At 37.6% G+C, this 27850-nt stretch overlaps 1 protein-coding gene across 12 annotated transcripts; it reads left to right on the top strand.

Moving 5' to 3' along the window:
- Positions 1-88: 88 nt before the first annotated feature.
- Positions 89-26554, top strand: LOC132161475 (abl interactor 2-like). Of its 12 annotated transcripts, XM_059571554.1 has the most exons (12): positions 91-312; positions 10494-10661; positions 11002-11178; positions 11568-11585; positions 11698-11795; positions 17192-17338; positions 19148-19269; positions 19866-20108; positions 21405-21593; positions 22137-22223; positions 24225-24416; positions 25857-26554. In XM_059571554.1, the coding sequence occupies exons 1-12, from the start codon at positions 196-198 to the stop codon at positions 26030-26032; spliced, it is 1734 nt and encodes a 577-aa protein (XP_059427537.1). In that variant the 5' UTR covers positions 91-195; the 3' UTR covers positions 26033-26554. The 12 variants fall into 12 exon arrangements, with proteins under 12 accessions (XP_059427548.1, XP_059427540.1, XP_059427537.1 ...); XM_059571557.1 differs by lacking the exon at positions 17192-17338 and having other exon boundaries at positions 90-312; XM_059571556.1 differs by lacking the exon at positions 22137-22223.
- The last annotated feature ends 1296 nt before the right edge of the window (positions 26555-27850 follow it).

Raw genomic sequence — 27850 nt, 5'->3', positions numbered from 1 at the left:
TAGAGCATTATAGAGATACAGAAAGAGTAACAAATAGAAACATATAGGGGAGGAGGAAATAGAATTGTGAATGTGAAAGAGAGAGAGAGGGGGGGGGGGGTAATGTGGTGGTGTTTTCCTCCTGCGTGCATCAGTGAGGGAGAGGGGAGTGTGATGGTGGTGTTTTCCTCCTGCATGCATCAGTAAGATGTGAAGATGGCGGAGCTGCAGATGCTGCTGGAAGAGGAGATTCCTGCTGGTCGAGGAGCTCTGCTGGACAGCTACGCCAACCTAGAGAGAGTCGCCGAGTACTGCGAGAGCAACTACATACAGGTGACATTACAAAACCCAAATATTTCCGAGACACTGCCAGATACAAGATGAGAAATGACACGAGAGATGAATGATCCGACTGCTTGTGTTGTCGAGTGACAGTGCAGTCGAGCGGACTGAATTCACGGCATATTATTATTGCATGTAATTCATACTAGTTTATATTGCACTAATTCAACACTTAACATAATTTATAGTAATTTTATTGCCTATTTCCAGTGGTTTTGTACATAAATGGAGCCTCAAATGCTGAGCTAGTAACGTTAGGCTAACGCGCTAGCCGAAGCGAAACCAATGTAAACCTCAATATTATCACATCAAATTACTGTTTATTTTTTTATTTAGTCAGAATGTATTAGTTTTGTATGTTTAATTAAAACAGAGTGATATGATTCAAAGTGGTGTATTAATGAGTTATAGTGTTTTTAAAGATCTTTTAATCCAAGCAGCGCCAATAAGCTAGCTCTGCTGCTAACGTAAATGCTGGGGGCTTAGGGGGACTGTTTTTATTTGATACATTTGCTTTTTAGTGTAGTTATCTATTAAGGTTAGTGTTTCTACTGGTTTGATATTATTAGGGTGTTGTTCGTATTAGTTTATGGTCTAGAGGGAATACGTGTAACAGTTATAAGGGATGGTTTTCTGTTTTAGTATTTCTGTTTTATAGGCAAGTTAACGTTACTATCGCGTTTAACGTTAATCATTTGCGTTTTCGAAATCGCGAGATTTTACTGTGATTTAAATGATTAACTGTTGTATCTTCTTATTTTTATGACAAATATGGTAGTTGTCTGCAAATTACGTTTGTTTGTTAGTTAGGCTATGTTAGTCTATGGTAAAGCAGTGCTTGCTCTATTACACAAATACCACAAAATAAAAATAAAAAAAATCAGTTTTTCCCCAGCTAACATGAGTTTGATGATTCACTCTGGAATCTGTGAAGTGCTTCCTGAACTAGAAAAATGAATGACTAAATTAATGTTATTTTCAGCATTCCTGGGGGATCCACAGAAGTGGGTGTGTAAGGATCTGCACTTCTGTTTAGTGTTTGTCATCCCTCAGAAATAGAGCATCAGAAATCAAAACTTGACATTTATTGCTCCAAAAATACAGAGCATGTCACGTGGACCCCGGCAGATCAGTGACTGGATGTCACTGGATAGGAGTTTGTTCTCTGTGGTTGCTGATTCCAGTACTTTTTACTTGAGTCGTGATGTGTTCCTGATAAATATTGCATACTTGACTAGCGTTGGCCGGCCTGTTAATGTGCAAAAAAAACCCATCGGGTTAGAGTTTTAAGAATGAGAGCTCACAGTTGTAAAGATGTTAAACAGGGTTTGCTTTATGATTTGACTCCGGGGTCTGTGTTTTGTGTGTTATCTGTAAATAAAGTTTGCTGGTTGTGAACGATCATAGTATTTTTCTCACTTTTTCACAGCAGATTCAGAAATACCATAAATAGCTTCATATGACCGAGCTTGGATTTCTTTCCATGGCAGCTTGTAGCTCGGGTTGATATAAGTCTTGCTCGCATGTGGTCTGGTTTTAGTTTAGCATGTAACCCAATATTTCCCTCTTCCTCAGTTCATGTATATTTCATACAGACATGTTAGTGAGTGTCATTATGTTTTTTGAGGAAATAAGCCTGGTCACATTTGTTGTTTGTCTTACATAAAGCTGTAGTATTGCAGTTGAAGACTTGAAAGTATAACATACAAACCAAGCGGGATACATTTAAGATGCTTTTCTTTAAAACTTGGCTCTGGTCGAATAAATCATCATCCACTGTTGTTAAATGGAAAAGAGCAATTAATTAATGGTCAGCTTAGGCACAGGAGTATGTTAACTCAGCCAGCTGATATTTCGGGGAATTACTGTTTTAGTTGGTTTTGATATGAATTTTCTTTGGCTTTCATTTGTTTTGAATGTTATCGGGTGTGTTTCTCTCACACATTACCCTCCTCCCCCACCATTCTCACTCACTGTTCCATTCATCACTGGGCCTTCCCATATATTTGACAGCATCACCATGGATACACCGGAAGGGAATGAATGATGGTTGTAGGCAGCCAATGACTCGAGGCATTTTCCCCGTTCCAGTGCTTTGCTCTGATTGGTTGCTGCAGTGTCTGTTTTGCTCATTCATATATGGGAAATGAATCATGAAAGGGAGTATGGTTGTGTGATATTGACAAAAAGAAAGATAACATTTTCTGGGAGATATATATAATTAAATTTTTTTTAAATGTATTTTTGTGTTGGTGCCTTGGCCATTTTTAGAAATAATATTATGTAATTACAATTACTATACAATTCATTTATACAGATAAATATATTTGACACACAAAATGAGATGACCGAGAAACCACCTTATTTAACATTTAATTACTATATTACCTATATTTAATCACTCAAATTAACTGAATGACACATCATTCTGCCTAACATCTCCTTTCGTAAGTATATAATATGGATAAGAAACAAAATAAAGGTAAGTGATTAGATGTTTTATTTTTGGATAAACAATTTTATTCACAAAAACACTACCAGTCAAACATTTTTGAACAGTAACATTGTTTTTAAAGAAGTATCTTCTGCTCATCAAGCCTGCATGTATTTGATCCAAAGTACAGCAAAAACAGTAACATTTTGAAAGATCTTTTACTATTTAAAACAACTGTTTTTTTATTTGAATATATGTTCAAATGTAATGTATTCCTGTGATTTCAAGGCTGAATTTTTAGCATCATTACTCCAGTCACATGATACTTCCAAAATCATTCTAATATACTGATTTTCTGCTCCAAAAAATATTTATTATTATTTATAATTATTATTATTATGTTGAAAACAGCTGAATATAATTTTTTCAGGTTTTTTTGATGAATAGAAAGTTCAGAAGATCAGCATTTATCTGAAATACAAATCTTTTGTAACATTATAAATGTCTTTGTCAATTTAAAGCATCCTTGCTAAATAGAAATATTAATTTCTACAATACCCCACCCCAATAAAAAAATAAAAATAAAAAATGATATTGACTCCAAGCTTTTGAATGGTATTGCGTATAATGTTACAAAAGCTTTTTACTTCAGATAAATTCTGATCTCTGGAACTTTATATTTATCAAAGAATCCTGAAAAAAAATTTACTCAACTGTTTTAAATATTGATAATAATAATAATAAATGTTTCTTGAGCAGCAGATCAGCATATTAAAAATGATTTCTGAAGGATTATGTGACACTGAAGACTGGAGGAAATTCAGCTTTGATCACAAGAATAAATTACATTTTAAAATATATTCAAATAGAAAGCAGTTAATTTAAACCGTAGAAATATTGAACAATATTACTGCTTTTGCTGTATTTTGGATCAAATAAATGCAGGCTTGGTGAGCAGAAGAGACTTCTTTTAAAAAAAAAACATTAAAAATCTTAACGTTACCATTCAAAAACTTTCGACTGGTAGAGTAATCTCTTAAAATACCTTACTGGGTTATGATAATCATAACAGTCCCTATTTTAATCTTTGATCTCTGCAAACCAAACTATCACTTTGATCAAATATTTAATAATAATGTTTAATACCGCTTGATTTAAGGTATTACATAAAATACTATAGACGTGGCATGAATGCTTTACCGAGCTCGTGCAAACATCCACATCGGTGTAATAAGATGCATTTTTAACTGCTGCTTTCACACTGCTGTGATATTTTTGTTGTTGTTGTTGTTTATTTCGTTATTGAGAGGAAAGCGCACGTCATATATTTTCATATCCAAACGCCATTCGGTTCAGCTCGGGTGCGTTTCTCTTAATCAACACTGACCGAGCGTTGTATCTCTTCTTCTCTTGAATTGCATCGAGGAGGGCTGAATTACAGTCTTGCGCTACAGCACCACATTGGTCAAACCGCATTATTGCAGGCTCTAAATTAGGTAAAATTAAAGGTACAATTTGTAAGATATTTGAAGTAAAATATCCAAAAACCACAAGGCTAGTGTTATATATTTTGTCCAGCTGATTACTAACAATATCTCTAATGTTTTCAACTACTTGTAAATCATGAGAAAATTCCCATTCTAAACAGTGACACGGGGCAGTGCAGTCGCCTGTCAATGACGTTAGTTACCCTTTGTGACCGCCTTTACTGACGTAGAAACCACATGACAACAGTGTCGTGGACAAATGCGGAAGTAGCTTCGCGACAAACTTCAACTAGAAAGAGATGCCGATCTCGCTTGTGTTTTACTCTACAGGTTAGTTGTTTTGATTTGTATCTTTACAGAAAACGTATGGTATTATAACGATCAACAAGATTAGTATTATGGGGCATACACAACAAATCCCATCATTCCATGCTCCTCCTTAGCATCATCAAACCACGCGATTGTTATTGTTTTGGTAGTGCGCGCTCTAGTGGCAGGTCCTACAACCTGTACCTTTAAATTAAACGACTACTCAACAACAAAAATATTTGTCGACAATTTTTTTATTCTCAACATTGTCGATAATGTTGACTAATCGTTTCAGCCCTAGCTGTTTTTTCAGTGAATATTGAATTGTTTATTTATTTATTTATTTATATATATATATATTTTTTTTAATGAAATGGGCTTAGTTCTTTAAACATGAAACTAAAACCTGAAGTAAGTGATGGCAAGTCACTGTCTTAAGTGAGTCATTGAGTTGTTTATTTAACAGATTTGTTCAAATGACTGATTCATTCATTTAGGAACAAAATTAAGTGACTGCATTTATAAATTGGTTATTGAATGATTGACACTAGTTTCATTCAAAAACACAGATTCGTTTTGACTTCAGAGACATGCAACAGGTCTTCTGTTGCTTAGTTTGAAACTGTTTTCATTGTTAAAAGCCAATATTGTGTGTATAATCTATATCACCTAATATTAAACAACTGTTTCACCCCACAAAATTTTTAAAATAAAATTGTCTTTTACTCACTCTCATGTCCTTTTAAACTTGTATAAGTTTCTTTCTTATGTTGAAGACAAAATATGTTTTAAAGAATTGTTGTTGGTCCCCATTGACTAACATAGTAAGAAAATAAATACTTTGGAAGTCAATGGATACCATCAACTGTTTAATTACCAGCATTCTTCAGAATATCTTCTTTTGTGTTTAAAATAAGAAAAAAACGTATAGGTTTTGTATTAACATCCGAAAAAATATTTTAAGAGTAAAAAAAGAGTAAATGCTGACAATTCGGGTGAACTATTCCTTTAACTTGTTTATTCAATATTCAGCTTTTAGATAAAATCAGTCACATTTGCAATGATGCTGATATTGGGAAAACAGCACTCTTGCACGTGATATTGTTTAACTATATCATATTATATAAATAAAGACAGAAGCTGGGCATTTTTGTCTCCATAGAATTTTGGGGGCATTTTAATTAGGGGTGTAAGAAAATATCGATACACGTGAGTATCGTGATATTTTGTTTGCCAATACTGTATCGATTCTCAAAAACGGAATATCGATATATATTAAAAAAAAATCATACAAGATTCATGGCAGTTGTTTCGTTTTGAGTTTATTTCTCAACTGCTAGATGGTAGTCTTCATCTCTGAACAAATCCGTAGTGACAGGAAATACCAGCATTAGAGCACGCCACTAATGTTAGTGTTAATGTAGTCCGCTGCTAGTAATGGAGGGTGAAAGATTTGTGGCGCTGACAGGACCTGTGTGAAGAGGCTCACGCGGGATGCAGCCATAGGGCGGGAGGGACGCCCGCGGCTGCAGCTTTCACTGATTTTGGGGGTGTTTTGTGCAGTTGGAGCAGTGCTCGCGTCGCGGTTTCAGAAATTCCACGTGGAACATAAATACAAACTGAAAAACCTGTGAAATCCAAGTGGAAAGGTTCAACATAAATATTTATTTTATTGTTTTGCTTTCTTTAGGAATCATGTAAGCACTTCATTTTTCATTGAAATTAAGCTTTTGTTCAGATCAAAATTATGACTTTGTATGTCACAATTGTAAACTTTGAGATCTGTTGTATAGGACTTGATGTTGATATCCCTTAATGCATACTTGAGGCCCTGATGAGACTCCGTGGGATGGTCCATTGAGCGATGGCACTGTCGTCAAGTATGCATCCCTTAATGCATACTCTAGGCTCCAATGAGACTCCGTGGGATGGTCGATTAGGCCTGTTACGATAACAAATTTTGCTGGACGATAAATTGTCCAAGAACTTAAATAAATAAATGATAATATTGTCGTTCTAAGACCACTTTCATCTAATATAATGGTAATGGCATTAAAAACGCAGGTACACCTTTTCAAAGATCAATAAACTTTTATTTTATTTTGTGGCAGTTTCAGAGCAAGAAATACCAACATGTTGACTTTGTGTGGCTTAAAATGAATTAATTTTGTATGTTATGTTTATATGCCAGTAAGGGATGCTCATATTGATTGTTTAACTGTTAACCGAAAGTAAACATTTTGACTGATTAAGGGGCCGTTCACATATCACGTATTTTGGGCTCTCAAGTTCGTTATTTCAAATGCGGTATGCGCGCTTATAACGGAAGAGACGCGCTCGTTTTTTCCAGGCCCGTCCGCACCGCATCTAGTTAAAAACATCTCAGCAAGCGCACCAGGTCATGTGACAAGAACCAACTCAATCAGCTTCCTTTGAGGTGAAAATACCCGTTGTTTTTGAAAAACGGGGTGCACCGAAATATTTTACTTTTCTTCGTAAATAAATCTTACAGCAGAGTTACAGCAAGGGTTTGTTGTTGGTGGAAATTCATTACTGAAATGTCCTTGTTGTAACGGAGATCACAGCTGATGGATGCTTAGCAACGACAGACGCATCAGGAGCGCAACTGCACAAGCGCTTTGGAAAGGAGAAAACGGTGTGTGTGTGTGTGTATTAACTTGGTGTGTTGACACACGCAACCACATGCCTACAGACATATTTAGCTGAGCAAGCCAAATGAAGCTAGCGAAAAGAAGGCCAATTTCGACAGAAAGGGCAACGAATTACTTGCAAAATATGCTACGTGGTATTAATATAAAGCAGTAGTGCAAGTACAATGCTGTATCGCTTGCGACACAAAAATCCACAAGCAAATGAAAGGCGCTTCTCAAAGCTGGTCACTCTAGTGAGACGTTATCTCTTTATTCCCGGGACATCTGTGCCATCCGAGAGGGTGTTTTCTACCATGGGCTGTCCACAGGCTGGGCTCCAGACTAACCCCACATCGTGACATGTTACATTATTTAAATGAAAATAGAAAAAAATTATCACGTCCGAAAATATTATCAAGCTCTTTTTATCAAGCATTCACGCTTGTCCATCGGCTTTCCAACACTGCTGTAAGACACTTTAGTAACTGGCTGTGCCGCCAGGTGTAACGGCCTTGGGTGAGGCTGGTCTTGCATCCCACTAAGATGTGCTTCAGTGTTGCTAGACTTGGGAATGGAGGGCACGTGGGGTCTTCAGCATACCATTGGCTTAGGTTTGCGGGAGAAGGTAGGACATCGTAGGCAGCCCTGATGGTAAAGCTTGCCCTGAATGCCTCCATCTCCCACAGCTCTTTCCAGGAGATCTTCCTCTTCTCCACTCCTTCCCATGCCATCCACTGCCCTTGCTTTGCCTCTGCCACAGCTTGGGCGCAACTCCTTGCTTGGGCGCAACACTTTGTTTCCTCCTCCCGACATACCTCCTGGACAACCATCTTGCTCCACACTGGTGTACTGGCCCCAAGTCCAAGATCACTCTTCCATTCCTGCACTCGGCCCACGATGTCCTTGTGTCTGAGTGCTGCCTTTACCTGCTCAGTTGCAGCCAAAGGGGTCTACTTCCTCCCGGTGGCCTAGATGGGGGCAGCTTGGGCTACAAATGGATCGTTCGAATCTAGTAGCATCATCTCCAGTCTGACTTTGGCACACTTGTACTCCTCTACCAGACTGGAAATGGGCAGGTGTAGCATCCCTTTGCCGTAAAGTCCAATACTGCTGAGGCACCTGGGAAGGCCAAGCCACTTCCTTACAAATGAGCTGACCAGTCTCTCCAGCTTTTCCACCTTCGAGAGCAGGACTTCATAGAGGGTTAGTGGCCACAGGAGACGTGGAAGTAGTCCATACTGCATGCACCAGAGCTTCAGCTTGCCAAGAAGCAGGGTTCAGTCAATGTTCTCCAGGCCGCTGGCTACCTAGGCTCTTCACTGGCTTCTCGGAGACAGTTGGGATGGGTTCCTTGCTGATGTGGAAGCAGTGGTTTGACAGCTTCCCCTTAATGATGGAGATGCTTCTGGACTTGCTCGGCTTGATCTTCATGCGAGCCCGCTCAATGTTTTCCTGGAGCTTTCTTAATAGCTGCACAGTGCAAGCCTTGGTCGTGGTTAGAGTTGTGAGGTCATCCATGTAGGCTCTGACCGGTGGCAGCCTCAGCCCAGGTCTTATTCGCTGTCCACCAACTGTCCATCTAGAGGCCCGAATGATGGCCTCCATGGCCAGGGTGAAGGCCAGTGGGGAGATAGTGCAGCCCGCCATGATTCCCACTTCCAGGTGTTGCCAAGCTGTTGTGTACTCTGCTGTTGTCACACAGAAACTTTAACTGTAAACCTTTAAAGCAGGGTTTAAAAATATTTATGGTCTTTTTATAAAATACATTTTATGCGTATTATACATTTAACTAAAGGATGTGTTCTGGTTAAACAATTTTTATGTATTTATTTATTGCTAAGGTTTGCATATGGTGGTGTGTTCTTAATGATAGCTTTCCTTACAATATATACTATTCCTAAAATAAGAAATATCCCAATATATCGCCTTGCTTACAGTTTTGCAACCCCTGTATCATGATACATATTGTATCGCCAGATTCTTGGCAATACACAGCCCTAGTTTTAATAGGTTACTTAACCAAATGAAGTGAAGTGACGTTAGGCTTGTTGCGATAGTCGGTGTTACCGGTGATACACGGTGTTTAACCCACCTACCGGTCATAGCACTTGACCACCGGCACCGTCCCCAACGTGTTGAAGTTTTCGCCTATAGCAATAAAGCACTTAATTCAGTTAGTGACTACTGTCTTCGTAATATAGCGTAAGCGGAACGAGCTCCGCAGTAAAGCAGCAGGTGTCCGATTTCATTTATCATTTGAGGAGAGTGAGGCGAGCTAACTGGCAAATGATGGCGGAAGATCTGGTTTCAAAGCGAACTGTTGCAATTTAAAATGAAGGTTTTTCGTTTATTGTTTCTCATTTAGCCTATTTATAATTTTTTTGTACGGTGTATGCAGTTAATAGGCCTACCTCTTTTTTTAACAGCTTAACGTGAGTTTAATTTTTATATTAGTTTTTTTTTGCACTTAAGTGTCCAGTGATTATTCGGGTAGGCTACCTTATTTAACGAAGTTTTTGATGTTCGTTCGTTTCATATTCGATGGTTGTGCGTTTTTTTGTTTTTTTTTTTTGCTGAAAGAGGCAGGCACTTTATTTAACGAATAGTGAATTTTTTTATATAATTTCTTGTTTGATACTTGCACGATGTGTGCAGTGTTTCGTTTTGTTAATAAATGCACTTTAAAGGTGTTTCAAGTGCTTTTGTTTAGTTTTTGCATGGTGTGTTAAGTTATTATTCATTTTGCAATAAAGATGTGTAATACAAGCGAGTGTCTTATTGTTTTGTGTATTTTTATTAAGAATAAAATAAATTAACCCATGATTAATTCAAACAAATGCTACTGAATTGCCGCTAATTAAAGTGAAAGTAAATTGAGACGTGTGCACGTCTGCACGACCGCATTTTCGGCCACCCGAAATCCCCGACATGCAACCCCGGTGACACTGGGATTACTGGGATCACACTTGGGTTTTTTTACACGTCGATTAACCGGTGGAAAAAATCAGTCACCGCAACATCCCTAAGTGATGTGACATACAGAAAGCATGCGTACTCAAGGCATACTCAATCATGTCATCTCGCACACTGTTAAAACAATAATATTATAGTACATGATTAGTATCGTACACTCCTAAAGGGGAGTGTAAATGAGGGAACAGAAATCAGGCCACGAGTCAATATCATGTTCTAGTTAACCTCTATTCATCCTTCTATGCTGAGATTAACTCTCACTCTCTCTCTCTCTCTCTCTCTCTCTCTCTCTCTCCTCTTCCATCTCTCTCCGTCTAGTCTCCAGATAAGCACAGAGCTCTAGAAGAAACCAAAAGCTACACCACTCAATCTTTGGCCAGTGTAGCGTATCTGATCAACACTCTCGCTAACAATGTGCTTCAGATGCTGGATATACAGGCGTCTCAGCTACGCCGCATGGAGTCGTCCATCAACCACATCTCAGAGGTACTTTTTACTGCTGTAACAAACATCTAGTAGTGTGGATACACTGTACATTGCAATTTTGCTTATTCTTTCACTTAAATTTCTAAGCCACGCATCACTATTAATATTGTTAATACTTAAAGTAAAAGGTTAACTCAAATCAATAACCCTAAGTACTAAGCTTTGACACATAGCACTACTTTTATATTAATGAAACTATATTTTATATTTTATGGTTGAACTCTCTACAGACTGCTTGCACGGTTCATGTCCTACTTTTAGGACTTTCAAACCTATATTTTGATGTGTTTCTGTGTACATTTCTGCCTATGTCGAATTACATTTCATCATTCCTCCACAGACGGTGGACATCCATAAAGAAAAGGTGGCCAGGCGAGAAATTGGCATCCTCACCACCAATAAGAACACTTCCCGCACACATAAGATCATTGCACCAGCCAATCCTGAGAGGCCTGTACGTTACATCCGCAAACCCATTGACTACAGTATGCTGGATGACTTAGGCCATGGTGTAAAGGTAGGGTTGAAGCCAGTCTGTGTGTGTGTTTGTGTAGTTTACTTCTTACATTTGTAAGAGCACTGAATAGTGTGGAATTATTAATTGGTATTAAAATAGAATTACTTAAGGTGTGATCACGTTTGCAACATTTCGTGGACAAAAAAGGTCCATTGTCAATAGTGTAATGATGTTTGAAGTAGAGCTCACACAGAAGTCCCTTTCAAACCAAGCAGCTTCTGATGGTCAGCGAATTTGTGTGACCAACCAATACTAAACCCGCATAGGACTGTGCTACATTAGTGTCCTCTGTGTGTTTGCATGTATATGAGTTTCCCTTTACTCTTCACACTAACGGTTTGCATCTTTTCTCTCCTCACCTTTCTTATTGCTTTCATTTCTGAGTGTAGTGGTTACTAAGGTTTAAGGTAAGGATTCAGTCGGGTTTTGGTTGATGTGTGTTTTGTGTATGTGTTCCAATGTTAGTTATTTTACATTTTTTCTGACTAAGAATAATGATATTTGACACTTGCCCTTCAGGTCAACGCCCAGAATATGAAAGCGGGTACAACTCCACGCACAGCCGCCCCAACCCAGAAACCACCCAGCCCTCCCGGCCCGGGCAAAGGAACCCTGGGGTAAGTTAGTGCACATTTGCACAAGCTCTGATTTTTAACTTTAGTCTTGATGCCATTTATAAAATGAAAGTAATAATTTGTTAGGAAATGCCAGTAATATATGGTTTTTATGAGCCCTAAATAGGGCTGGGTATTGTTCAAAATCTTGCGATCCGGTGCCAATTTCGATACCTCAGTTTCGATACCGGTTCCTAATGATACTTTTTTCAATACCATATGTTTTAAAATCCATTTCAACATCAACACAAATACATTAAACACAACACTTTTATTTTTCACCTTAATTAAAACAAATTCTGGTAACACTTCACACTCAGGATAACATTATTAATACAACTGGTTTTGCTTTTTGGATAGGGGTGCGCCATTCAGGGTCCGGACTGGGACCAAAAAGTTGCCCTGGACTTTCTGGCCCACAGCAGCCCACCACATCATAATGCAAACGCCCCTGTTTTGATGTCATTTATTAATTTAATATTTAAGTAAACAGTTTGGGAATTTTAACCAATAGGGCAACTGATCCTCCGTTGAAAAAAATAAATAATAAAATAAAAAGAACAGCAGCTGTTCATTTAACGACTCCTAGTGAGCGATAAATGCTCATCAAGACAAAAACATTCTTCTAGAACTCACACTTTGCATTCAGTTAGCAGATTCATACGAATCATGCATGAAATAGAAGTTTATAAACTCAAACGATAGCTTTTTATGTGCTTTACAGCTGAACTTGAAGTCTTTATTCATTCGAGATGTTCAATAATAGATAATCTTTGGCTCGGTAATAGAAGTTCATGATCCGATTAGTGAACCGATGATTCTTTTGAGTCAATCTTTTAAAATAATAATTTATTTTGTTTAACGAAACCAGTGTTTCACAAACTGGATAGATCTGAGGTGCAGGGCTCGCAAAATCGTTAGCCCCACGTCCCAGGGCTATTGTGCTTTCCAGTCCGATGGGCTATCGTGAATATTGATGTAAAATTCCTAACTTGATTTGCGTTGTTCACTCGCTTGAAGGGGTGAAATGGATCGTAGCTGATCGTTTGCATTTGTTTCTAAATATTGCTGATTCAAGCGTTTTAAACAATTTGTGCGCATTCTGAATGAACACATACACACACAATTATATAAAAATAATTGTCTCTGCAAGTATTCTCGTAAACACAGTCGGTTATGTTTTAAGTGAACGTATACAGTGGCCTGCTGCTTAGAGAAATTCGCTGTACCGGATAAATCTGTCTGTCTCTCTGTTTTTAAGACGACGTGAAAGGGGGCGTGTTTCAAGATATGCAATGGAGTAGACCAAACTAAACTGGGAGGGAGGGCAAAACACTCATCCAAACAAATGCTTCATTAAATTGGTGGTATTGCTGGCTTTGGTTGCAATACTCTTATCGCATATGTTGCACTTGGCTGACTTGGCATCCACTTTTATAAAGTGTAGCCACACTTTAGACCTCTTTGGCATTGTAAAACGGAAACGTTTTGAGAAAAAACAACTACACTTGTGTTGTGTGACTGCGAGTATCTTCAGAAATCCTCCCCGTCACGTCACGTGGTGGTGGACAGCCAATCACGGCGAATTTAGGTCCTTACATGCACGTATGCTACAAGCTCACACAGACACAGCCGCTTGGCAAAAAAATAAATAAATAAAACCGGCCGCTTGGCTTTTGGAACCAAAATTTGGCACCGAAAGATAAATAATTTTTCGATACTCATAGTATCGAAGTTTTTCGTTCGATACCAAAAAGGCATCGAAGTTCGGTACCCAGCCCTAGCCCTAAACTTCATAGATGTGTACAGATGTAGTTTAATTTTAAATGTTCTTTTAAATGTTCAGACTGCTATCTGTACAGGAGTTAAACTCACTGTGGTATATTAATATTAAATAAAAAAGCTTATGCTTGTCAAACTGTTTTTTCTGTACAGAAATGTTTTTGAGGTCTCAATTTTTAAAGAAAGAACAGAGGTGGTTTTTAAAAAGGGTCATACCATGATGAATAAAACTTTACTTGATCTTTCCTAGATTAATAGAGCTCATTGTACTATGAAAACATTCTGTAACTTTCAGAACTTTCAAAACTTGTCGATTTTTCTATTATGCCAAATATCATTTGGATATTAAGGAATGTCCATGAAGATATTTGGTAAATTTCCTACCGTAAATATATCAAAACTTTTTGACTAGTAATATGCATTGCTAAGAACTTCATTTGGACAACTTTAAAGATGATTTTCTCAGTATTTAGATTTATTTAGCACCCTCAGCTTCCAGATATTCAAATAGTTGTATCTCGGCCAAATATTGTGTGATCCTAACAAACCATACATCAATCGAAAGCTTATTTATTCAGCTTTGTATAAATCTTTATATTTATAAAAGGAAAATACAGCTTTACAATCCTCAATGAAAACAGCCGAGCTCCTGGAGGTGTGCTGTGGGCGGAGTTAAAGAATCACGAGCACTTGCGCACAGATTGCCTACAAAACAGACATTTTATGCCGTTTTTACTTACTGCCTCTGGTTCCGAATCATGACCTCAATCTTTTATCACTGAGTCCACTCCATCTTTCAGTGTCAAACAATGTGCAAATCCAGTGTCGAACGGGGGCATTGTTTATAAAAACATTCATCACCGAAATGACGGGTACAAACAAACATTCTTGCGAAACCCTGTTGTTGCCCCGGAAAAACAAACTGCATCCACTGTTCATGTAATGCTGGACTGAGCAAGGTTACCGTATTTTTCGGACTATAAGTCGCACCTGAGTATAAGTCGCATCAGTCCAAAAATACATCATGATGAGGAAAAAAACATATATATATCGCACTGGACAATAAGTCGCATTTCTTTAGAACCAAGAACCAAGAGAAAACATTACCATCTACAGCCGCGAGAGGGCGCTCTATGCTGCACAGTTGTAGACTACTGGAGCACTGAGCAGCATAGAGCGCCCTCTTGTGGCTGTAGACGGTAATGTTTTCTCTTGGTTCTTTTCTCTTGGTTTATTACTCTTGGTTCATGTCAAATTAAATTTGATAAATAAGTCGCACCTGACTATAAGTTGCAGGACCAGCCAAACTATGAAAAAAAAAAGTGCCACTTATAGTCCGGAAAATAAGGTAAGCAAAATCACACTACTTTGGAGACATTCTTCTAGAGCAAGTCCTGTGTAACTCTGCTGACAGTGTTGTTGAAAAAAAAAAAAAAACTTATGCGAACCCGAAAGGAGTGTGACAAATCTAATCATTTGGCACAGAAATACTCCGTCATATGGCCCTTTCATTTCATTTCATTTTTTTTTTTTTTACTTTTGCCAAGTTTAGCATGAGGATCCAACTCTTTAACTGTCTAAATAACTTGGAGTGCATGATATAGCGTTAGACCCCCACTTTCTCTAACCCAATAAATGAATCATGACTATAACTATAAATATCACACATAACTGAAAATGTTTTCTTGTGCATGAAGTCCATATTATCTACTGAATCAAAAACAAAAAAGCCGTGCGTTTCAGGCTTCAGGTCAGAAAAATTCTGCCTGATCTGAATTGCTTTTGCATCATATTTCAGTTCAAAAAGTTTACTTGCATTTTGAATGGACATCCAGGAGTGAAATAATGCATTAAAAATGCATGAAATAACCCCTTTAAATTGTGAGATATTATTGTGCACATGTGTTGATCTGGTGGTTGAAAAGGAAATTCTCTGTCGCTTCTCTGCATCTTTTATCTAATCTCTATTCCTGACAGCCATTCTCGCATACATCTACGACTGTGTATTGTAGTTAACAGTTTTGGCTTGTTCTCTGTTCAGGAACTGAAACACTTAAGCGTTCCTGATCTGTGTGTTTCCGTCTTTGTGCCTTTTTCTGCCAATGTAGGTCACTGGAGAACAAACTGTCATGTTGTGTTTGTGATGTGTTATTATTTGATGTCATTGAGTTTTTACAGCTGATGTTTGTTATTGTTAAACCTCAAATGTGTTCTTCCCGCTCATACCCATGTCCACGGCCCCAACCCCTCACTGTCACCATGGCAACTCAACAGCCAATTACAAGCAATTCAGACAACCTTCTGTAATACAATACAACAGGCTCCTTTAAATATCTATCTGACATATGACCGATTCCTACTAGGCAAGGGTGGTATGACAATATATACTATGAGACAGTAAGAATACATCGCTGGTAGAGTGTTCCTGTACTGTGGTAAATATATTACATAAAGTGACATTATTTACCCATGAGAGCAGTGAAGAAACATGCAGTAATGTAAAAATGCAGAGTGGGCTGTGTCCCAAACAAGCTGAGATCGTAACTAAGTACAGTTAACAGTTGTTTAATTGTTATTTGCTAAACTATTTAAGACTGAGCTACAGTATGCCATTATTATTCACCATTGTGTGCTTACACAGGTGTATGTGTATCAGTTATTTAACAACATTTTGAGAATTGTGGCTCTACTCACCAAAATGTAGAATTTTATTTTAAATGTATTACTATTTCTTAATTTTTTTTTTTTTTTTTTTTTTACAAAAAAACTGACTTTTGATCAAACAAATTTTTTATAATAGTACCTTTTGGTTTGCATCCATCTAAATAAAAAAAGAGAAAATCAAATTAGATGACGCTAAAGATTAACCAATATTGCTTTTTATATGACTAATACAATACAGATTGTTTTTAAGTATCTGATTTTTTAAAAAACTATTTTATTAACTTCTGCTTTTCAAATTTAAAGTATAAAACAATTTTCTATAATCTTAATAATAGTAATGATTTGTTTTTTTTTTAACTAAACAATAGAAAATTTTAATTTAGAAAATGTTATTAATAACAAATAGCAATGTTAATATAACAATATTTTTGTCTTTGTAACACTTTTTTTTAGATAAAATGCTACACATTTTTCACTTGAGAATGAACAAACACTGTTTTTTTGTGGTGTGAAAAAAAACTGAAAAGTCCAAAAATGTTTGGTCTACTTAAGTATTTTTAATTTGTAAAATAATCTTAAGGCATTGTCAGGTGACGATTTATTATTTAAACCTACTACTTTTTTTGTTGAATTGAAAGTAAAAATAACAGTATTGTCATACACTGTTAAAATATTGATATTATTTATAGATCCAGACATTAAATTACCCATACTTTTATCTAATTTGGTTATACCGCCCAGCGTAATTGCTTCCCAGATCTACAAATAACTATAAATTAGATATGACTCATGAGGGTTTGCTTTACGGTACTGTTGTGATGTTCTCATTGGATTTTTACACAAGATGTGACTCAAGATCTCCCATTATGTAATTATTGGGGTCTGTCATCAACGATGTTTGACTCCACCACTTAGTGAATATTAAAATATGTTAACCCCGCCCCACTCGGCAGGCGGCACTCCCCTTACAGGACGCTCGAGCCTGTGCGTCCACCTGTCATCCCTAATGACTATGTGCAGAGTCCAACACGAAACACCGCACCACCCCTACAGAGCCCAGCTAGAACTGCATCCGTTAATCAGAGGACCCGCACTTACAGGTACTCTCACACACACACACACACATGCTTACTCCACACATACAGTATTATCCCCTGGACAGGCTTAAAATAATAAACTCTGAAAAAGAAAAAATAGGTCCCTCACACTTTCTCACCCTCTTTTTCTGCATCCTGTTTTCCTTTCCCGTCTGTCCTTCCTGTCGCTGTTGTTCTGTTTTTAATCTGTCTTTGTTTGGTGTCTGTCGTAGTGTGACTCGGCTAAAAAGGAACAGTCACTCACTAACTTTCTCTTTTCTTCTCTTTTGCTTTTTATGGATCTTTTTTTGGGGGTTCAGACAGCCATAACCTACTTAAAGAAGAGCTCTTTCCTGCTCTTTCACTCACCGTCTTTCTATTTCAGTCTTTCTTACCTGTATCTTTTCATCTCTTTGCTGTTTGCATTCTCAGCGCTCTGATTTTGAGAGTCTCAGGGGACAAACAGAGAGCACATAATCACATTCTCAAGAATGCTTCCTCTTCTCAGATTCTCACCCACAATTCCTCAATTCATGACCATGTGAAATGTGTATGAAGAGATCTTTCTTCGTTGGTTCTAATACATGAAGAGTTCAGATGCAAAAGCCCCTGTGCCATCTTATATTTTCTTCTAAACTGAGCATTTTTCTCCTGTGTTTAGGTTCAGTATTTTCACTTAAATAGCAATGGACATGTTTTTTTGAACAAGAGAAAAATGCTCATTTTAGAAAAACTTTTTAGATGGCACTTAGAAGCTTTTGCATTTAGTTTCAACCCTTGGCCTTGAACTTTATCAAAAAATATCACAGATTCCACAGAAAAATTAAGCAGCAGATCAGTTTTTAGCCGTAAAATGTTTAAATGTAGTGTAAATTTGCTCCAGTTAATCAGGAATTGGACTGAAACTGATCATCAAGTGGGATCATTTAGTGGTTAGACTAATAGTTAACCAAGCAAAATTGTTGAAATGAAATTCTCTTAAAAATTCATTTTGTATTTAAATAGATTCGGTATTTAAATACAAAATGTGCATTATGTATTGACAAGGCTGTTAGATTTATAACTCACAAAAGATGGAATTATTTCTGTTGTTTGGCTAAGTGGGCATGAATGTCATATGATTTAATCTGGAAGTTCTTCTTATGCTTGGTATTAGCCGATAATTTGACAGTTGCCAAATATTGTCAGAATATTGACCAGGCTTTTAAACCAGTCTGCCATTATTATCTGATCTGAAAATGCTTTAGTATGAGGTTATCTTTTGTGGCCATTTCATCACTCAAGCACTAGTTAATCCAAAAATGACAATAATCTGAAAAGTATTGCCTTTAGTACCTTTAGTCATTTCTTGGTAATCTAGATATGGCCAAATATTAACCAGGCTGATTAAATTTATTTAATCTGTAGTTATCAGTTGATAATATATCTGAAGATAGCCAAATATTGATTCCTTAATTGGCCTGGTCAATGAAACTTTGACAATGTGCTAAAAACGTTTTTTTGGTTAGGGACAAAATTAATTGTGCAAAACTAAATGTGAGGTTATTTTACAGCTAGTCACCTTGTTAATGCACACTCTATTGTGAATTATTCATTCTTTAAACAAAATCTAATAACATTCTTCCTTTTAAAATGACTGTTCTTTTCTGTTGACGGTCTATTGAATAATGTAAACCAAACAGTTTTTTAGCCCTAATATTCAGTCTGGCTTCATTCTGGTACATCCGCATTTAAGGACAAAAATGAAGTCCCACTCGGAAATACATCGTTATGGAAGTAAAACCGGCAAATGCGATTGGTCTTATCTTGCACAATGTGTTTTGTGTGTGGCAGCAGTGGCAGCAGTGGTGGCAGTCATCCCAGCAGTCGCAGTAGCAGCAGAGAGAACAGTGGGAGTGGAAGCGTGGGTGTGCCCATCGCTGTGCCAACCCCTGCCCCGCCCACCACCTTTCCTGGTGAGATTCCTGCAATTAAGTATTATGCTGCCTTCATGCCATGTTGTAATTACCATAATTCAGAGATGACAAAACAAGACATTTTACTCAAAGTTTTCCATGTCCTCGGACTAGTGAGTTAGTGCCTAAATTAACCAGCGACGGTCAGGTGGTACAGCTGTCACTGGTCCTAGCACTCAGAACATTCTGAGTTGCAATTTCGAGTTCTGGAACATGTGAGGGCTTCGCTGTTGATCGTGTTGCCATAGAAACACATAGTTCAGCTATGAGTAAAATGTCATGTGTTGTCATCTCGGAAATTACGGTAGCTACGACATGGCGTGAACGCAGCTTTAGTAAATTAATCTGAGAACTGTCCAAGGTTCTGAATGAAGTATTGTTTTTACTTTATTGAAAACTATCTCTTGTCCCACTATTAGCAATGATAACTTCTCTGTCTGTTCACTACCTCTTTATTTCTTCTCTTTTTACTCGCTGCACCTATCCCTCCTCCCTGTGGCCCTATTTCTCATTTTGACCTTTCTTCCCTGTGTTCTGTCACTCTTGTTCTCTTCTGCCTTGGGCTTCCTGTCTCTGTATGGTGCATGGGGCTGCAGGTACAGCACCTGCCCCTCCCAACCCTCCGAACCCTCCCAAACCCCCTCCGAGCGTTACTATTCCTGCCCCTCCCGTACCTCCACCACCTCCCACCCCAGAGCCAGTGCCCCCTGCCCCTGCCCCGACCCCTGCTGTGCCAGCAGAGGGCCCTCCCGAAATACCACCACCCCCACAGCTGCCCCCCAACCTCCCTGTTTGCACCAACACCAACCCTGCTGCTGCAACTAGCACTCCCGCTCAAGGTGAGTCCCCTCACCCCCTTCTTAAGTCCATCTTTGAGTTACATCCTGCATGTGATCATTCATGTGATTGACTCGACATTACCCAGGATTCATCCCTCCTCCACCTCACCCAGGCTTCACCTGCATGGGCTTGGTTTGTCTTGGCTCGCTGTGCATCCGTGCTCCCGTTCTTGGTTGGATTAACATTCCCTGTGGCGTTCGTCTCCATCACATCATTTGGTCCATTTCTACTTTCTGATTATGCTTCTTAAGGATTACTTTGGGGTCCTTCTTTTAATGATGAGATGTTTCATAACAAATTTAATTGAGGAATTTTTATGGGCCAATATTTTTTACATGGACTGATTGGTTTGAGGGTCATGTTTCTTTATAACTCTGTCCCAAACTAGTGAACTGCCTACCTAGATAGTATTTAAAAGCATAATTTTTAAGTCAGGGTTTATGTTGCCTTCTAGGACAGCAACCACGTTCAAGGCCAAGAAAGGTAGTGTAAGGACATTAAGAGTCCATGTGACATCAGTGGTTCAACCTTAAATTTATGAAGCTACGAGAAGAACCTGGATGCACTGAGCCTTGGAGGAAGACGAACACTCTACATAAAAGTATTTGTGAACATGTCTGAAGATTTCGACATAGAGAATGACTTGCAATTTTTGCCCAACCGTACTTATTTGAACCCAAAAAAACATACGATAACTAAGAGAAATCAACGTTCTACATCATTGAAAGTATTCTCACAGCTTCATAAAATTACAGTTGAACCACTGATTTCATATGGACTGTTTTAACAATGTCCTTACTACCTTTCTGGGTCTTGTACATGTCAGTTACTTGGCTGTCTATGGAGGGTCAGAAAGATATCGGATTTCATCAAAAATATCTTAATTTGTGTTCCAAAAATGATCAAAGGTTATACAGGTTTGGAACAACATGAGGGTGAGTAATTCATGACTGAATTGTAATTTTTTGGTGAACTATCCCTTTAAACTGTAAACATTAGTTGTGTGTCTCTTGTCTATTTATCATGAATACTAATTTTGCAGACCTGCTGTCTGTGTGGTGTGATCCACATCTGTTAATTATGTTGAGGTTTAATTTCAGTTAGGATGCTGCCTGGGTAGAAAAGGTAGCAGAAGAGTGAGCTGGCTCACTAGGGTTTGGTCAGAGCTTGTTTTTTCAGTTCATTTCATATATCGTTGAATGTATTGTGGTCTTCCTATTGCGTATCCCATACTGTGATTCAGGGAAGAACCAATAGAATAAGTTTTATTAATTAATTTTCTCTTGGTCTCCCAGGCAATGGTCCTCACTTTTACAGTATGAACCGACCAATGACACGGCAGACCACGCCCTCAGTGGGAGGTTCCCTGCCCTATCGTCGGCCGTCTTCAGTTACTGGACAGCTCAACAACATGCCTCAGAACACAAATCCAAACATGATCCAAAACCAGCTAAATGGAGGGCCACACTACAACCAAAACCAAGGTAGACACACTAGACATGTTCAAGTGTCCATATAATGGTAGAAAATAAATTGAACAACTAGATAAGGAGCTTGTTTATCATTTAAATCCATCTAGTGTTGTCAAAAGTACTGACTTTGATACCAGTCGGTACTGAGTTTTAAAAAAAATGACCATTTCCTGCTAGCATTTGAGAACTGACGAGCGGATTCTTAAACACTGCTGATTGGCCATTGTGTTCATGTGCTCAACAGATATGACTATGATTGGCTACAATAATCATTGCATCACGCTTTTCACTGAGTACTCCCACAGAAGCGCATTTTTTTTTAAATTTTAAAAAATTCAGTCTGTACTTTTGACAACAGTAGTGGGTTCAGTCTTTCTGGCTTGATCTGATTGCTCTCTCTCTATTTTTTAACTTACCATCTCCTTCTGTTTTCTTGTCAACTTCCTCTCTTTTCATTCCTTTTGTTACACCCACACTCAATTTATTTTTGTTTGCTCATTTCCCTTTCTTTTGTTCCTCTCTGAACTGAATTGCCGCTGTTTTTGGGGTGGGTAGTCCCTATGGCCCCTCCACCCCCCTCTATTCTCCAGATCACCCCCCAGCTACCGCTCATGGGCTTTGTTGCTCGGGTTCAGGAGACCAGTAAGTTATTGGTTTGGGAAACTAATCTTGAATGTATGGAAGCCCATTTCTGCTGCAGAATGGAATATAATTTTAATTCACAAATGTAAAAAAAAATTCTCACAATTCTGATTTTGTTTCTTACAAATTGGTCCTTTTTTCCCCTGAATTCTGAGTTTACAGCTTGATTCAGCCATGGGATGAAAATTTAGAATTTTTCTCACAATTTACAAAAACTTTTCCTATTGCAATTCGAAGTATAAAACACTCCAAATGGTTATATTTAAAATCACAACTGCAAGAAAATTGTGATTTTTTTTTTAATTTCACGGTTGAAACAAATTATGATATGTAAACTCATAATTCATAGTGAAACAATCATAATTGTGAGATGTAAATGTGGAATTACAAGAAAAAATGATGAATTGTTGGAAAAAAAAGTCCCATTACCTTTATTTTTCATGACAGAAAAAGGCATCCATGCAGATGTGTCTGTGGTGGATTAATGGATGTTTTTAATGTTTAACAGGTTTTGCATGCTATTTAAACATGCATGTTTGTGTTTCTATATTAAATAATGTCTGATTGTATTTCACAGACTTATTGCATGTTATTTCATATCTGATTTGAACCATCAATAACCTGCTAAAACAGTCTTAAGGTATGCTGGGAGTTTCCAACAGTGTGTCCTAACCAGAGTGAGATAAGATTCCTGTCAAAAGTAATTTGTTTATCCACCCCCAGACGCGACATGGTTACAAGATGCAACAAAATCAATCACAAATCACAGCCAATCAGAAGAGCGTGTGGGCAGGCTCGTACTCTCAATGAAAAGAGAACATGATCAAATTTATCAAAATAAAAATCCATTCACTATCCACCTTTTTCCTGGCGTAAAAATGGGCGCTGCCATTTGTAAATTCTATGGGTCTAGCTTCTGGTCTCATTTGCGTCCAGCTATTTTTAGACGTACAAAACAGTTTGTTTTGCTGCTTGACATTGACAATTGATGTGTCCTATTATTTTAATCTGTTATCTTAATCAGGAATACACTGGTTTGTACTGCAAACAGTTTTAACTTAATTACACATTGTTATTCTCCTCGTTATTTACCTATAGCGGCTAATGAAACGGAAGTCTCACCCATAGGCTTACTTCCATGTTGAGGAAAAAGGTGGATACATACTCAGTGACTTTGTCTTGGAATTCACTTGTTCACACAGAGGTTACAGTTAGAACGTTGTCGTTTCCCAATATTTGTACTCCATTATCCATTGTTGCTTTCATTATGGTTAAACCACGTGCATTTATGTTAAAAATCGAATTAAAGCCCTTTAAGATTATACAAGGCACATAATCAGTAACTGTGATTGTCATTGGACATATAGTTTATATGATCTTGTTCCCACCCGCAGTGTTGCAGAAATAGAAACTTCTACAAAAATAGAATCCCCTGTCATGGCTGGTTAGGACAGCAACTCTGATTAATATGGAAAAGATACCTTTTTTGTGTGGTGTGGTGTCACGTCGCATCTGGCTAGGCCATATACACGCTGAATAATTTTTCAAACAATGAGCCATTGTTTTGTTTAGCTGTTGCTGTTTAACAGCCTGCGTTCTGTATATGAACCACTTCTTGGATCATTTCAAATCAGACATGACTCAAACTAATGACTTAAGTTTCAGTTACTGATAACTTTTTGAATAATTCTGTAGAACTGGCACATAAGAGTCAGACTAATCATTTGTTTCATCTCATAACATTTAATTCAGACTGAAAGAGTTGAGTCTAATTTATTAGATGTGGTGGAGAAAACATGGCCTTAGTTGTGTACATGGCCTTCGCTGAAGACTGCTGTTATGAGGTCAGAGGTTATTCTACCCTCTCTAAATTTAAAACTCCACATTTTCCTCCTTAACTCCCCCATTCAGCATGAGTCATTTGTCTCACATCAGCAAACAGAAGTTCCCCAGTTCCCCCAGAAATAGCTTATATCTGAGATTGTTTGTGCATCCGTTTAGTCTCAGATGCTCCTCCACCGCCGCCTCCGGCAGAAGAGGTGGAGTTTGAGGAAGTAACCCCGCCCCCACCTCCTCCAGAGGACTATGAGGACGAGGAGGGTGATGAAGAGGAAGAGTCAGCGGTGGTGGAGTACAGTGACCCCTACGCTGAAGAAGACCCACCATGGGCCCCTCGAAATTACCTGGAGAAAGGTACTGGTCGTTTCTCCCAGTGCACAGAAAACACTTGCTTAGGCGTCTAGGAAAGCAGCTGTTTTCAACGAAAGATTCATATCTCCAACACTGTGGCTCGTGATTCATTTCAATAATGTATATCAGTGCTGCAATGATTAAACATAACTACTGAATAATAATAGCAATGTTATCGGAAATGTTGTTTGTTCAGCTCAAATGACAAAAACGATGTATAATCAAGCAGATTTTTTAAAGTTAATAAATTTGACTGAAAATCTACGCCCATTTTTGCTACATAAGAAAAAGAAAATCAAGCAAAAAATTATGACAAAGTCATCTCAGTAGTAGTGTCTCATAATTTTGACCTTTTGTGTGCATGATCTCTTTTTCTTATTTAGTGGAAATGGGCATCCTTTAAAAAAATGTATAGGGTTTTAAATTCAATTCTTAGGGTATTGAAAATCTGAAAATATTGACATTTTTAAAATGAAATCATATAATAAAACTACATAAACTAAACGCTAAAAATGAATATTGAATATTGTATTGAATAAGTTAATAATTTGTGTGTATATGTGTGTGTGTGTGTGTATATGTGTGTGTGTGTATATATATATATATATATATATATATATATATATATATATATATATATATATATATATATATATACACACACTACATAAAAATACAATAATACAAAAATAAGATGTTTTAACTATTAAAAGTAAATGTAGGCATCACAACATTATAATGTACAGTATGAAAAAGATTTATTACATTTAGTGTTTTTAAATTTTAAAATTACATGTTGTTATAGTTGACTAAAACTGACACTAAAAACAATTAAAACAATAAAACATTTGTTGAAATAAACTTAAATATAAAGTCTGTATTTCAGCTAGCCTAGCTGTCAAGGCAACATTTCTTAATTTAGTTTAACTTGATGTACTAAAATAACTAAAACTGAAATAAAAATTAATACAAACTATATAGACATAAAAAAGACGCGTCAAAATGAATAAAACTTAAAAAAAATTGAAAAGAAATTAAAATGAAAACCGAACACACAAAAATGTTCCAAAATGTATATATATTAAAAAGAAAAGCAATGCTAACGCTGCTCCAGAGAAGGATTTCATGACCGTGACGCCAACCCTGATTCTAAATCCTTGTGTGAACAGTCCTTTACTGTTAGTTTTTAAAGCAGCGTTTAGAATGGCGATAACCTAAGCACAGTGTAAAAAGTTTTACTAAATTTATCAGTGGCATATATAATTACATCTTCACTAAATGAAAAAAGTCCCTAATATTGGCCTATAACCAATGTAATGTGGATATATTGTGCTATATATAGTATTTATAGTGGAGCACAGTCTGTAGTGCTGTTAGACTTAATTACAATAAATACATGACCAGGCTTTGTTTTTTTTCTTTTTATCATGACTTTCCCATCAGTGGTGGCTATTTACGACTACACGCGCGACAAAGAAGACGAGCTGTCCTTCCAGGAGGGGGCGATCATTTACGTCATCAAGAAGAACGACGACGGCTGGTTCGAGGGCGTGATGAGCGGCACCACGGGCCTCTTCCCCGGGAACTACGTTGAGTCCATCATGCATTACGCTGACTGAGCCAGCGGGTGGCACCACTGCTCCTCTCCATCATCTTCCTCATTCTTTTGAGATCGCACATACACACACACAAACACAAGTGAGTTTAGCTACACTACGTCATGCACAAGCTTGTTGCAGACAAACAGGCTGAGAACTTGCGGTGGCGACGGTTTTAACAGGAAAAAACAGTTCAGATGTGTAAGATAAATACATTAGGAACATTTATTCATCTCTTAATTTCAGTCTCTTAGAAACATGTATCAGAAAAGTGTTGGTTTGCTTGACTTGTGTTGATGGTGATCGCTTTGCTTTCGCTCCTATCTGTCTCTAATCTGGAGGAATGGGTCTGACTAGCAGGACAGGTGCACTTTCTTGTGGAAGACGGCCATCTTGGATGTGCATGTTCCTTTTACATCACCTCTTAACCGTGTGCTGTCCACTGACCAGCAACTAACAGAAAAAAACTTTTGCCAAGAATGACAGAACAGGGATTTTATGCATATTATGGTGCCAGCTAATATAGAGAGATGCATGGGTTCAAGTTAGGAGTTAAATTTCTTTTAAACCGATACATTTTGAGTGCAGTTCAGTTTGATATGTTTAGCAGGAGGATATACCAAAGGATTTCAGTGGCGTTTGGGATCACGAACGGGACCGACTACAACCTTAAAATACTTTTTTTTCACCATTCCTTTACAAGATTTTATTGCTTGAAATATTTGCAAGTATGTGTATTCTTTGTATGTATGATAAAAAGTTAAAAACACTATTAAATTGTTCAGGAAGTTTGTGCCATAAAGAAATGTTGGTAGATGGTCATATTTTCGGAGGTGAGAGGTTGTTTCTTGAATCTCAGCACCGTATGTGGTGTTCTTCAGGAAGAACGTGTATTGTGATCTTTAACCTCCGATTCATCCCTTTGACCAACTGTGGACTTAAAGATACAAGACTATTCTCTATGTGTGTTATATATTGATTTATATTATAGAAATACTATTGTGTTGGTGTATGACTGGTGTAGAGACAAGAGAATCCCATTTATCTGCAATAACAAAGTCCTCAGTCGACGAGCTACAGAGATTTTTAAAGCACAAGAGATGCACGTGGTCTTGGGGAGACCTTATAAAATGTGAAGAACTGATTTTTGGATGAAGAGATACTACAAAACAGAAACCAGCCCAAGTTTTAAAACATCCTCATACCCACATGCAGATAATGTGGAACAAACTGTACTAATGCACAGAGACTTTTTCTATCGAGTACTTTGATGTCTTTATGTAAGTGTGTGCGAGTGCGTATGCGAGTGTGAAACCAATTGATTTCACTGTTTCTGGATCATTGGTGACTGACTTGCTTGTCTGTGTGCAAATCTTTATTTTCAATGAACGGTCTGTGGCAAGAGTGTGTGAATCGAGTCTTGCATGTTGATCATTTTTGTGATTTTCCTGCTGATGGAGAATAAACTTGATATATCTGGTCTACATGCTTCCTCCAAGTTCAAGGGTCGTATAAGGTTTGCTCCTGGAGCGGATAAGAACCAGACGCTGTTGTGCGAGGAATTGTTTTCTGGTTGAATTTATCTGTCATCCAGAGCACTGCTGAGGTCCTCTTGGGTAAAGAGAAATTGTATAGTTTTACTCTAACATCTAATATGCTTTAGGTTTTATATTACCGGTAAGTGAAAATAGAAGCGGTTTTATATATATATATGTCACACTTCAAATAAAAATCAAAACATAATTGAGAATTTTTTATGCCATTCCATTTTCTGCATCTTATTCACATTTCCATAAATCAGTCAATTTAATGTTTAATATTCAGAATATTAAATGTATT

Source organism: Carassius carassius, chromosome 17 (assembly GCF_963082965.1).
Source record: "Carassius carassius chromosome 17, fCarCar2.1, whole genome shotgun sequence".
NCBI classification, from domain to species: domain Eukaryota; kingdom Metazoa; phylum Chordata; class Actinopteri; order Cypriniformes; family Cyprinidae; genus Carassius; species Carassius carassius.
The sequence above is the reverse complement of the archived record's forward strand: the minus strand, read 5'-3'. Positions and strand labels throughout refer to the sequence as shown.